Genomic DNA, 14,152 nt, shown 5'->3' with positions numbered 1-14,152 from the left:
CCGCGAAGTGGGAATTGGTGCCAAGCTGCCGAGCCTCTCGTGCAGTCTTTCCAGGACTGCCGCGGGTTGTTCCTCTTGCCCCTGAAGGGCGGGTATGAACTCCCCTAGGACGACCGAGGGCACACCGTACACGAGTTCAGCTGACAAAGCATGGAGATCTTCCTTGGGGGCAGTGCATATGCCGAGCAGGACCAAAGGCAGTTCTTCAACCCAGTTAGGACCTTTCAGGCGGGCCATCAGGGCTGATTTCAGATGGCGGTGGAAACGTTCTACCAACCCGTTTGAGAGTGGTAGGCCATGGTGGTGTGCAGCTGCATCCCTAGCATGTTTGCTAATGCAGACCATAGGCTGGAGGTAAACTGGGCACCCCTGTCTGAAGTGATGTGGGCCGGAACACCAAAACGTGAGATCCAAGTTGTGAGCAGCGCCCGGGCGCAGGAATCAGTCATGATGTCGGATAGAGGGGTTGCCTCTGGTCACCTCGTGAACCGGTCCACGATGGTAAGGAGGTACCAGGCTCCTCTTGAAACTGCCAGGGGATCAATGAGATCGATGTGGATGTGGTTGAACCTTTGATGGGTAGGCTCAAACTGCTGTGGCGGGACCTTGGTGTGTTGTTGGATTTTTGATGTCTGGCAGTGTGGACAAGTCCTGGCCCACTCACTGACTTGTTTGTGCAGGCCATGCCAGACGAACTTGCTGGCAACTAGTCGGATAGTTGATCTGATGGACGGGTGCACCAACCCGTGTACAGAGTCGAAACCGCGTTTCCGCCAGGCTGCAGGAACTATAGGGCGGGGCTGACCTGTTGCGACGTTGCAAAGGAGGGTCTGCTGACCTGGACCGACTAAGAAATCTTGAAGCTGCAGGCCCGAGACTGTGGTTCTGTAGCTAGGCAGCTCGTCGTCAGCTTGCTGTGCGTCAGCCAGGGCTGTGTAGTCTACACCCAGGGACAGGCTGTGGATGGTCGGTCTGGAAAGCGTGTCAGCAACGACATTGTCCTTTCCAGAGACATGTTGGATATCCGTTGTGAATTTGGAAATGTAGGACAAATGTCACTGCTGATGAGCTGACCAGGTATCGGAGACCTTGGAGAAGGCGAAGGACAAAGGCTTATGGTCAGTGAAAGCGGTGAAAGGCCTGCCTTCTAAAAAGTACCAGAAATGCCGGACCGCCAGGTACAGCACTAGAAGTTCCCGATCAAAAGCGCTGTATTTAAGTTCGGGTGGTCTAAGGTGCCTGCTGAAAAACGCCAAGGGTTGCCAACGGCCTTCGATTAGTTGTTCCAGTACCCCACCGACTGCGGTGTTGGATGCGTCCACCGTGAGGGTGGTTGGGACGTCTGTCCTAGGGTGTACCAGCATCGTGGTGTCTGCCAGGGCGTCCTTGCCCTTAACGAAGGCAGCCGCGGCCTCGTCGTTCCAGGCAATGTCCTTGCCCTTGCCAGACATCAGTGAGAACAAAGGGCGCATGATATGGGCAGCTGCAGGGATGAACCGATGGTAAAAGTTGACCATCCCCAGGAATTCTTGCAGGCCTTTGACTGTGTTGGGATGGGCAAAGTGGCAGATAGCGTCTACCTTGGCGGGTAGGGTGTTGCTCCTTCGCTGGTGATTCTGTGGCTGAGGAAATCGATAGAGTCAAGTCCGAATTGGCACTTGGCCGGGTTTATAGTGAGGCTGAAATCACTGAGACGGGAGTACAGTTGGCAGAGGTGGGAAAGGTGTTCTTGGCGGTCATGGCTGGTGATTAGTATGTCATCTAAATAAATGTACACTAAGTCCAGGTCACGGCCTACTGCGTCCATCAGCCGCTGGAAGGTCTGTGCGGCGTTCTTAAGGCTGAATGGCATTCGAAGGAATTCGAAGAGGCCGAATGGAGTGATGAGCGCAGTTTTGGGGACGTCGTCAGGGTGGACTGAGATTTCGTGGTATCCCTGGACGAGGTCCACCTTGGAGAAGATGTGGGCCCCGTGTAGGTTCACCGCAAAGTCCTGGATGTGAGGGACGGGGTAGTGGTCTGGGGTGGTGGCGTCATTCAGCCTGCAGTAGCCGCTGCAGGGCCTCCACCTGCCGATGGCTTTGGGGACCATGTGCAAGGGAGACCCAGGGGCTGTCTGACCTGCGAACGATCCCCAGCTCCTCCATGCGGCGGAACTCTTCCTTTGCCAGGTGGAGCTTGTCTGGAGGTAGTTGTTGTGCTCGGGCATGAAGAGGTGGCCTTGTGGTAATGATGTGATGCCGCACCCCGTGTTTGGGCATCAAATTTGTAAACTGAGGTGCCAAAACCGATGGGAACTCAGCTAGGAGCTTGGTAAACTCGTTGCCAGACAGGGAAACGGAGTCCAGGCGCGGGGCTGGTAGTCTGGCTTCTCCCAGGGAGTAGGTTTGGAAAGTTCTGGAATGCACTAGCTGCTTCCCTCGCAGGTCGACTAACAGGCTGTGGGCCCAAAGGAAATTGGCTCCCAGGAGTGGCTGGGGGACGGCGGCAAGGGTAAAGTTCCAGGTAAAACGGCTGTCGCCGAATTGTAATTGAACTGTACGGGTACCGTTGTGCATTTGCGGCTTTGAGTGCAGGACCCTGTTGCCTGCTACGAGTGTCACGGCCAGTCGGGGGCAAAACACTGACTTCTGCTCCAGTATCGACGAGGAAACGACACCTGGACTGCTTGTCCCAAATGAATAGGAGGCTGTGTTGGTGGCCAGCCGCTGTAGCCATCAGCAGTGGCTGGCCCTGGCGTTTCCCTGAAACTTGCAGGGTGGGCGGCATTGACGGGCCTCCGCGCCCCACCTCTGATGGTAGAAACACAGCTGATCATCTGTGTTTCTGGGGTGTGGTCGCTCGGTTGCTGGGACTGGTTTAGGTTGGTGTTGGGCCCGCGGTCTGGCGATTTGGCTGACAGACGACCCACTCTCACGTTTGGCCTTCCACAGGACACCTGTCCGGGCGGCTACCTCACGTGGGTTGCTGAAATCGGCGTTGGCCAACAGCAGGTGAATGTCGTCGGGTAGTTGTTTGAGGAAGGCCTGTTCGAACATCAGGCAGGGCTTGTGTCCCTCAGCCAAGGTCAGCATCTTGTTCATCAGGGCCGATGGGGATCTGTCCCCCAGGCCATTGAAATGAAGCAGGCGGGCAGCGCGCCTGCAACGGGAGAGGCCGAAGTTCCGAATAAGGAGGTCTTTGAAAGCCGGGTACTTGCCTTCCTCTGGAGGAGACTGGGTGAAATCTCAGACCTGGGCGGCTGTCTCCTGGTCCAGGGAGCTGACCACGTGGTAGTACTGTGTGGAGTCGGAGGTGATCTGTTGAAGTTGGAATTGTGCTTCGGCCTGGTCGAACCAGACGCGGGGCCGAGGCGTCTAAAAGGTGGGCAGCTTGAGTGCCATTACGTTGGCTGCTGCGTTATCGTCCATTGTGTGGGTCTAAGATCCATTTGGACCGTCGGGGTCACCAATGTAGCGGCTGCTACCGCGATGCGAAGTTAAGACACTAGTCGATGAGTTGCAGAACAAAACTGATTTATTTTCCCGCCTTGCGTGGGTCTTTTAAGAGGAATGGTTCCCACCCACTGAAAATGGAAATGACTTTTGCGCTACGTCATCAAACTTTTCCCGCGTGCGGGTTCCCCCTGTCGGGGAAGACTAAGGCCCAGCGCCATCTTGGGCCTCGCTGCTCTGACGACGTGCGACCCGACCACCGAGCTAGTCACTACACTAATTAATAGATATAGGCAAGGAAAGGTAAGTGACATGAGGTCTCAGGTTACCATTATTGCCTTGAAAGATCGGCAGAAAAAGACTTGAGGGGTGATGTGGCCTACTCTGGTTTCAAAGGTAAAGGGGTTAACAGGGGGAGACCTTCTTCAACCAAAGGAATGGGGAAAATGTGCGAAGGGTGAAGTTAACCCTCCAGAAATTCACACAAGGAAGCCATCTGGTTTGTGCTAAACTCCATGCAATGTGATTGTGATTAACTCATCATTTTGGGAACTGAGGAAACGAAAGTACTTGCTACAAATTTGAAGTGCAGTGATGTGTATGCAAATTCTGCATTGTCAGCTGTTTTTATATACTTAATCAGTATGTTACAGCAATGTTGCCACTTTGGGTATGTGGGCTATTGCAATTTAGCATCTTCACCATCAGTTTCAATGTAAGAGGCATTAAATGAATGGATGAAATCTGTAGGTATCGATGGAAAAACATAAACTCTAAACAATACAAGATAAAATAAGTTTAATGATGATGGACTATTCATAGAAATACTTCATGAAATGGAAGCTATTATTTAAATAATCTTTTAAAAATTGCATGAGTATGTGGGCTGAATTCAAATCTAAGGGACTACTGTTGCTTCAAAATAATAGACTGCATATTGAATATACCATCTGTTACCCAGTGTGCCCAGGAACACAGTTATGTTAGAAGCAGTAGAAGAAATAACAAGGCTAATTCCAGAATTAGCAACACTGAGGACAATGACAAGGGCAATTTGTGGAATCCTGAAATTGAAACGCATATTAAAAAAAAAATAGGATTGGATAACATGATTTTTGGAAGTTTATAAAATCCGGGACATATGATATGTATGTATTGGTGGACTAGGTCAAATCATTTGGTGTTTGAGACTATGTAAAAAAAAATCTAAATATTGTACCAAGCTTGAGGCATGTATATTTCCCTATTGGCTTAAAATTGTGCCGATATACTTTGGAAATGTCTTGCCACAATCCAAATGGAGAGCTGTAAAAGAGCAATATCATCTTGAAGGAATTAGGTATTCTTTAGTGTCAAAGCAAATATTTATAGAGGATGAGCAGTAATTTGCACACTCCATTTGTTCAAGATGCCAGTTGGTTGGTGACAGAAGGTTCACCCATGCTGTCAGCTACCAGACAGATGTGCAAGAGACATTGACCTTGCATGTTGAAGTGGGAAGGGGAAAAAGGGAATGTTTACTTTTATTATTTTAAGTGGTGAAAGCTTCATGGATATTTGATTTTTGAAGGTTATGCGCATTGATAATAAAAATTAAATTGTATAAGTGTCAGTATATTGACAGAATTGTTTAATCTTCTAAATGTTTCTTTGACAAGATATGGTAATTTTACCATAAAATAATTGAGGAATTATTTTACTGAAAGCTTTTGAATCATCAAAAAGCGAGAGATAGGGATAAACCAGGTGATAGATAACATGTTGGATCTAATTAGTAGGAAGTACTATGATGTAGATTCTGAATGAAATAACTTTTGTATTATTATTTAACATTTATAAAATATCTTTTTCCTCATTTCACTTTCCCATTTGTCAAAGAGTGCATGTACTGTATACAGTATGTCTTTTTCTTTGTCATTTACCTCTCCATGTTCTTCCATCAGTTCACGTACAATCTTTTAAGTTAGTGGAGACACAAGAAATTCTGCAGATGCTGGAATCTGGAGCAATATACAAGAAGTGCTGGAGGAACTCAGCGGGTCAGGCAGCATCTGTGGAGGGAAATAGTTGACGTTTCGGGCCGAGACCCTTCATCTTTTGTCTCGCCCCGAAACATCAATTATTTCCCTCCATAGATGCTGCCTGACCTGCTGAGTTCCTCCAGCACTTCTTGTGTACTTCTTTTAAGTTAGTATTGATCAATGTATCACGATTCTTGAGCTTAAAGAGCTAGTTGGTTATTTTTCTTGACATTGAATTATTTTTCACATTCACTGGTTAATGGTGTAATCAAATATTGAGTTATATAGCAATAATATTATTTCAGAAAGGTCAAGTTATTGAGAATTTCTTGTGACTTCCAGAAAATAAAACATTTGGTAGTTGAGCAGATTTTTTTTCCAAAATAGTTTTACCTAAATTAGCAGGTATGCGTGATGATTATACTTGGAACTGAATTTTGAATAGAGTTAGAGACCTGTTCATTTGGTCAAATACCACAATTTTATTTTAAGGTTCTGGTGTTGGATATTGTTTGGTTATTCAGATTAATCATTATTCATCTACAAAGTTAAATAGCTTTATATAGAGCTGTATCTTCCAGGAAATTGAACAAATTACCTTCTGATGCCAGTACAGTCACTGGAGTTCTGTCATTGTTGTGTGATTGACTTCCCATGTTGACGGTTCATTAAAAAAAAATGCACTTTAGGGGCGTAGGCCATGAAGACTGGACCAATCCTTGTTGCTTTGAGAAAGTTGTAATGGACTTGCTTGAACTGCTGCATCTGTCTGATGAAGGTGCTATGAGGCAAAATTTTACAGGAATTTGATTTGGCAATGATAACAATTTATGTCCAAGTCATGGTATTTATTACTTGTGGAAGAACTAAGGGGAGTCTTGTGAACTTGCTGCTCCTTTTCTTCTGGTTGCTGATTTGGGAAATACTGTGAAAGAAGACCTTTAATGGGTTGCTGCAGTACATGCTGCACATCATGGTGTGTATACAAATGGTGGAGTTGAATGAATGAAATAACAATAATGTTCTGGATGTTAATCTTTCAATTCTGGTGTAGCTGCAGCCTGCTTGTGAAGTTTAAAATGCTTCATCATGCTCCTAAATTGTGTCTTACAGGTGTGGGGAGTCTTTGGGTGGCACAATGGCACAGCTAGGAGCTGCTGCATTATAGGGCCAGTGAGCTATGATCCTGAGTTTGCAAGATCACTCTGTGGGTTTCCTCCAGGTGCTCTGGTTTCCTCCCATGTGACAATAACATGTGGGTTAGAAAGTTAATTAGCTACTGTACATTGCCCCGGTGGAGAAAATGGAATTAGGGTAGGAATAGTGTAAGTAGGTGCCTGTTGGGCAGTATGGACTTGGTGAGCCTCTTTCCATGCTGTATGACTCAATGACTCTAAAGTGGAGGCTCTACCTTGCTACAGGTGTAGCCACCATTCTGTGTAAACTTGGTTTGTTTAGAACTTCAGCAAAGAATCATTTTCTTAAAGAACATTTGAGAAAATCCAGAAATATGGGAAAGGTGGGTGGAAATAATGTCTGGATAGAGAAAGAGGAGGTCTTTAATTCTGAATTCTGGCAATTGTGGGTGGTGTCAGCATTCCATTTGTCCAAAAGATGTCCCATTACATATGAAATAAATGCAAAATATACTCATTTTATGCTTTTTATTGACACATTTTAGTCTAGTAATTGAAGACTGGTTTTATTAATGGAAAAGTTGAACTTGTTTTGTGCAGCCCTGGTGTAGGTGGTAAATTTTATAAAGACCAGAGTTTTCATTTTCATTTAGAACTGTTTTCTCTTAAAGCACATTAGCTCAGTGAATTAAAACATCCTTAATGGTGTAGGTGGCTTGTGTTTTTAGCAATTATTGCAACCAAAGTAATTTTCCACTTGATCTCTTAAAGTTGTCTGGTGTTTTGCATTTAATTTTTAAAATTAAAATTTGGTTAATTTAGAAACAGTTTTCCTCTTTTGTGCACTATCTTTTAATAAATTTATTTATGGTTTGTAGATATAGATAAAGACGTCTTAAAGAATTTTCCTGTCGGCATTAGTTTAAGTGATTCTGTAGAAACCATACTATCTTGTTCAATCAGTCGGATCTTTGCTGAGTTTTGTTGGTGGTTCCCATGGAAGGGCCAGGTTTGTTACTTGCACTGCTGCTGGACTGTATGTGACATCCAGTACTGGGGCCCACCCTTGCAAGGTGCCCAACAATATGCTGAGTAATTGCCATTCTGATTTTACACTGGATTGGACATGGAGAATGTCCTTGCCTGCATTGACATCAATGGGGATTGTAAGCCTGTGTACTGGGAGGAAAAATAAGAATCACATTTAGTTTAATGTTTTTAATTATTTCTAATTGCTTTGTGTTTCTAATTAACTTTTTCCTTTTGAACATTTAATGCTTTGAATCAATTTCAATAGTTCTTAAATGTCTCAGAATGTTAGAAATGTTTACAAGCTATTTTAATGACTAACTCAGCTGGGAAAACTATCTCCAGCTCCAACTTCTGTGAGAGCTATTTTGGAGTCTGGGTCTCTGCACTTCACTGTCAGAAGCCCAATCACTATTGCAGACAAGAGTTGGGAGACCCAGTGATTGGCTCTCGGCATCCAGCCTATTTATGTGTGAGCATGAGTAGACTGCAGCTATCACATTTGAGCAGAAGGTCTGGTCCAGCATGATCCCACACAATAAAATGGAGTTTCTTCCCTGGAATGCAAAGTAGTCTCCATTGGAGCTCTTCCCAAATTAGTCCTCTGATTCCTTGAGATTTTCCCCTCCTCCCTCATGCAGTCTTAAACTGTTATTCCCATTGCATTTGCCCTCCTTTATTCATTATCTTTAGTAAGGGTATTTGTTTTCTCTTTAACTCCTAGCTCCTAGCCTCCCCCACCTTTGCTCTTTAATGAAAAAAAATCTCTCAACTGTCCTTTAATTATAATTATCCTTACATTATAATTAAGTATTCGGCTTCTCTAACGTGTTGTGGCAGTTTTGTACATAATTTTGTGTGCTATAGAAATAGAACATAGAATAGAATATAGTTTTGTGACTTCAAGAATACTAATTTCAAATAATCTTCTTTATTCACTTAACACACTTACTTCTGGATTTGTAGCACTGAGCTAAGTTTAAGTGTCAGCTTCTTTTTGTTAAAAAGTGACTCAAGATCAGAAGTCTTCCAAAATAACTCTGATCTTATTTTTAATGTCAAAATGAGGAAGTGCATTTGTGAAGAAATGTTTTTGTACTTTTGGAAATGGACCAGCTGTATGTTTATTATTACGTATCCTAATTTGTGTGGAATGTTGGAAAGTTCCAAAATATCGCCCTTGTATGCAAGGAAACTTAGACATAATTGTCCTTTTCCTAAATAATTAAAGATATTCGAGACTAAATCACAGAAGAGTTTTCATGCAGGAAATATGTACCCTTCGGAGAAGCAGAAGATTGTTAATTGTGATGCAGTTACATCAAGCTGCCTACAGTCCTGGAAGTCGTTGCCCAACAGCACCGTACCTGCACCTTTATCAGATAGATGCAGTAGTTCAGGACATTTAGCTGCAGTGTTCTTGGGGCAATTAATGATATAATGCCTTTGTCCCAGAAATTCATTTTAAATTGCATTCAGTGTGTGTGAAGTGAACCTGACAACAAGTTTCATAAATACAAATAGCTACCGTAGCCATGTAAATTGAGCAGTACTTTTGTAATTGTTCATCTGCAATACCTTTGGGACCCATTAGCTGTTGCAGGTGGTTTCTATGGTAGACAGTTTTCCCTGAAACAAAATGACTTGAGAGAGATGACCTTGTAACCTGAATATTCTTTATTCCCTCTGTAGTGACCTTTCAGGGTGATGGTAATTACTTTGTAACTGGTGTGATTCCTTGCTCTTAATAGTGATGACAATATTAACCACATACTTCACACGGTGCCAAATTAGATGGTTGTTTAACTCTTTGCTCAGTTTATTGCACAGCTGATCATTATCTTGACTATCTCCAAGAGATAAAGGAAGACTTCAATTTATATTGCAAACCTTACAATGTTCACGTGTCCCAAAGAGCAAGTTAAGTATTTTCCATGTTTAATTACTGCAGGTGAGACAACACATTTTTCAGACAACAGGATTCCTACAAAAGCAAAGATATGGGAGTGGCATTTGGCACAGCTTATAGAGCTGCTGCCTTGCAGCTCCAATGGCCTGGCTTCAATCCTGACCTCTGTTGCTCTTTGTGTGGAGTTGCAGATTTACCTGTGGCCACTTGGGGTTCTTCCCAATCCTAAAGATGGGTTGGTAGGTTAATTGGGAGCTGTAAATTCAACCTGGTGCGTAGGTGATTGGTAGAATCCAGGAAAAATTGAAGGGAATATGAATAGACTTTTTTTTCTTAAATGGGATTAATGTGCTTGTTGGTTGGCATGGAATAAGTGGCCAATGGGCCTTTCATTGTGCAGCATGAATCTAAATGCTCATTTGTCTGGCAGTATCCTGGTCAGAACTACTGTCTTTTGTCAAACCCAAACTTGGAGAAGAATTGGTAGGGGTGAAAGTTCATTTTAATTTGAATATTTAGTTGGTCCATATCATCACGTCAAGCAATGGAGCAGAATATGGGAAAAATGATGTGTGGTTTACATCACAAGAATGTCTTGATAATTTTTTCCAAAAAAAAAGACTATCAATTTAAGAACCAGACAGTTAGTACCTCTGTCCTACCCACTATAACAAAAAAGAGGTTCACAATTGGCTGAGTAAACCTCGCAGGAAAAACAGCATTTTCTGAAATTTAGATTGCCAACTTTGCATGATCGTTTTGTGGATCTTTTTGTGATAAATTAGCTAGATAGCATGTTTAAGCTTGATTTTGTGCAGAAATTTTCTTTGTGATATTAATCTACACGGTTTTAAATGCTTTTTGCGGATCATTGCTTTTAATGGTCATCTGATTAGAGCACTCATAAAAGGCGTGCCAAAATCCACATGCATAAAAGTTTGTCAAGTTTCTTATTGGTGATACAAAGCAGTTGTACTGACTTAAGCACATCAAAATATAGACATTTATTTCTAGATTGTTAAGATGATAAATGTGTAAAACTCGTAAGTGTACCTGTCAACTCAAGATGTATATGCCCTTTGTAAGGAAAATAATTGTCCTTTTCATTATATGTTACATTTTAATTATGAGCAACATCTTAAATGTAATAATTATAATGTTCTTATTTCTCTCTTTCAGTAATATCTGGCTTTCGGGGAACAGTCCCTCATGGTTTACCGTTAGAAGTGGGGGACACAGTTCAAATATTGGAAAAATGTGATGGTGAGTTTGCCAATGGTGCAAATTTATAAAAGAATTAAAGCATCCTTAATTAAAAATGGTGAATTATAATTTTATATTCGGTTTTATCTCGTTATTTTCTTATATTTGGTAGAGCAAGCACAAGGGACCAAATGGCTGACTCCTGCTTCTATTTCTTATGTTATGCTCTTAATTATTATAGGGTAGCAACTGAGAGTTGCTGTTTCAGGCTGTTAACTCTGCAACTGCAAAACAAGTTTTGTTTTAATGCTGTCTCAAAGGCCTGTGAATGGAAGCGATTGGTGAAAACTTATGAAGGTGATTAATTTGATTGAGAGTGCAGATAGATTTGTAGCTGTGGCAGTTTTCAGCTTAATGCATTCTAAACTAGTACGTAAAACAAAAATCACCAAGCTGTAATGCTGCTGAATTAATTTGTACTGGTTTGGCTGATTTTTGGGCAAAACTAACAAGAAATGCAGGCTGTTAATGTTTTCATTCATTATTGAAAGTAGTATGTTTGTGGGATGGGGTGAGATTACACTAAACTTTAATTCAATTGATTTTGCAAGTTCTTTAGTGCTTGTTTTTGACCATGCTATTATTATAGTAAATGCAAACTTATTTTTCTGTGCATGTTTTTTTTCCCCCAACTTCTGCAGCCTCTGTTTCTGCCCTCTTGTAGGAGGGAGGAGGCGCAGTGTGGAGACAAGGTGCCTCTTCACAGTGAGCAAAGAAAGTAGAAACCATGTTTCCAGTGACTTTTTTTACAGGTCATTTCCTGATTGCCAATTCTTTTATAAGAGGGTGAACAGCAGTTTGTTTGCCTATCTTTTTGGGGGGGAGGGGTGGGGTGGAAGGACAGCTTAAAAATGCATCAACACCCAGAAAATTGATTTGTGCACTCTGAACCAACAGATGTTTATTTTCAATGGCCTCCTGCTGTAAAATTTTAAAATTTAAAGGCCTTCCCTTTGTGTGCTCCATCAGGGCAGCCATGTCAAGGGCATGTGAGAATGTATGTAGATGGGTGGTGATATCATCATTCAGAGCATTGGGTTGGGCCACAAATGTGTGATTGAAAAGCACAGGACAGGCATCCTGTTGGGTGCCACTGTACATGTCTGGATATTATTGTGCATTAGTTGACAGGTCATGAGAGGAGATAGAAAGAAAACTGCATAGCAAGTGTCTGATTTTCTTTAATTTTCCCATAGATATTCAATCACAAAGTGTATTTAAGCACTCCATTGATGTTATCAAATTTCTAGTCTGGTATATTTTTGGGAAAGGAAAGACGTAAAGATTTTAGAGGATGGCATAATAAGGGTTGAAATACATATTGCATCAAGGCATACTAGAGAACATATACTAGAGGACAAAAAAGTATCTTCCCCACAGCACTGCTCTGTGTGTTGTAGAAGCAATATTGTCATTCAATCAAATTAATGAAGTAATACCATGAGCTTTAATTTCCGCATCATGTGCTATCAACAAACCAGGTGCACATTGCACTGATTTTGAGAAGTATTTTTCCCATGCATGTAACGATTTGACTTCTTAAAAAAAATCCTTGAATTAAGCATAATTTTGTTCAATTTGATTAATGTAGGTAAACAAAAAAAAACTCAAAAATTAGCATTAATGTATGTCCAATGTCTGTGAATAACTTGAAGTAATTTTTGTTAAAAATGTAAACTTTTTGCTAAATTAATTACTGTATATTAATTTTTTTGGTAAAGCAATACATATGTGTTCCAAAGCTTTTAAAAGATCCCATGTCTAGACCTTCGATTAAATATGCAGAATAATTTTTTATTTTCAACAAAAGGAAAAAAATTGCAGAAACTCACATGGGTTTCCCTCAGGTGTTCTGATTTCCTCCCATATCCCAAAGACATGCTGGTTGGTAGGTTATTTGGCTAATGTAAATTGCCCCTTGTATAGGTGTGTCACAGGAGAAAGGGAAGGCAGGGGAGGGAGTTGATGGTATTTGAGAGAGAATAGATTACTGGGAAATAAATGTGGGGGATGGAATTGATGGAATCACTCTGAGAACTGCATAGACTCATTGTGCTGGTGTTTAGAAATATCAAAAATAGATTAAATTGTATAAAATATGAAAAATACATTAAATAGAAAGATCCATTTGTACTTGAAATTCCATGATAATCTTTAGTTTGGCTACCTGTAATCATACTGCACTGAAGAAATATTGCAACCTTGTAAAAATTCCTGGTTAAGGTATTTTGTTTGGCTTGTGGACTTGACTTCTGAGTGCTGCTTCAAAATATGATTCTGCAAGTAACATCTGCCACTTTCAATGACTTGCCATGCAAAACATTATCCAGATGATTCAGGAATTTTGATCCATAGTTAGTTGTACATGGGAACAAAGGCTGTTTCTTCTTGCCTGTTCAGTCTCCATGCTCCACATTTGGAATATGGAGATTGAAAAGGCAAGGGGAGATGGCTTACATTATCCTTTTACAGCTAATAATGGATCAAAATTCCAGAATCATCTTGATGTTATGTATAGCATGTTGTGAAAGTATCAGATGTTAATATCTCAGCTAAGGAAACAGTGCATTTGCTTTCCAAGTGAATAGTGCAAATACCTGTTTACCTCTACAGCCTGTCAGAAGGATTGTGAAATTAGCACTAGGTATTGAGATAGAAATATAAATGAAGTGGGTGAACTTAATGTTTAGGAATGGAAATAAAGAGAGAGAGGGGGTAGGACTGAGTGAGGGAAAGAAAAGGGAGAAATTAATATTTAGGATATTTTGTGGTTTTAAGATGACCAACAATTAAAATGAAGAACTGAGACTGTACACTAGAACGAGCTAATTTTCAGTGCCAGAGTGGTTCATTGGCAGTAATTAACATTTAGCACATAATAAAAGAATCTCTGCTAGCTAATCCAGGATTAATTAATTATGGCTGTGAAGTGCCTCCTTGCATCAATTCAGCTCAACTCGAACACTGTGTTCGGTTGATATCTGCTGTGCAAGGAAAGCAACTTCATGCCCCATTCAATGAATTTCAATGAGCCAGACAATGAGATGCTGTTTTCACAAAGCTAACAATGAATCCACATCGGTCATACAACAACTTTTCATTTGCAGTGTTTATTTGCAAATGTCCCATGCCTGAAGTTGCTCGAAATTGGTGCACAAATACTGGTGCATGGTATTAACCTCATTGTTATCGTGGGCAAATTAGTGGCTAGTAATTGCAAGGAATGTAATCGGGCAGTTTTTAAACACTTGAAATTCTGCACAGCCAAGGATTCCAGAGGGAACAATGATGCAAGTCCTGGACACATTTTCTGCTGATTTTCCACCTGTGTTCCAGCACTCCGACTAAGAATTTTTAATT

The 14,152-nt window shown here is 41.7% G+C and overlaps 1 protein-coding gene across 18 annotated transcripts in view; it reads left to right on the top strand.

The window, feature by feature from the left end:
• The window catches only part of LOC127578488 (dedicator of cytokinesis protein 4-like), a 719,988-nt gene that overhangs the window by 60,376 nt on the left and 645,460 nt on the right, over positions 1–14,152 (top strand). For all 18 annotated transcript variants that reach the window (XM_052030584.1, XM_052030581.1, XM_052030587.1 and 15 more), the window contains exon 2: positions 10,709–10,792. In XM_052030584.1, coding sequence (XP_051886544.1) covers positions 10,709–10,792 — 84 coding nt within the window. The remainder of the gene's footprint in view (positions 1–10,708; positions 10,793–14,152) is intronic.

The sequence above is a fragment of the Pristis pectinata genome, chromosome 15 (assembly GCF_009764475.1).
Source record: "Pristis pectinata isolate sPriPec2 chromosome 15, sPriPec2.1.pri, whole genome shotgun sequence".
Classification (NCBI taxonomy): Eukaryota; Metazoa; Chordata; class Chondrichthyes; order Rhinopristiformes; family Pristidae; genus Pristis; species Pristis pectinata.
The sequence above is the reverse complement of the archived record's forward strand: the minus strand, read 5'-3'. Positions and strand labels throughout refer to the sequence as shown.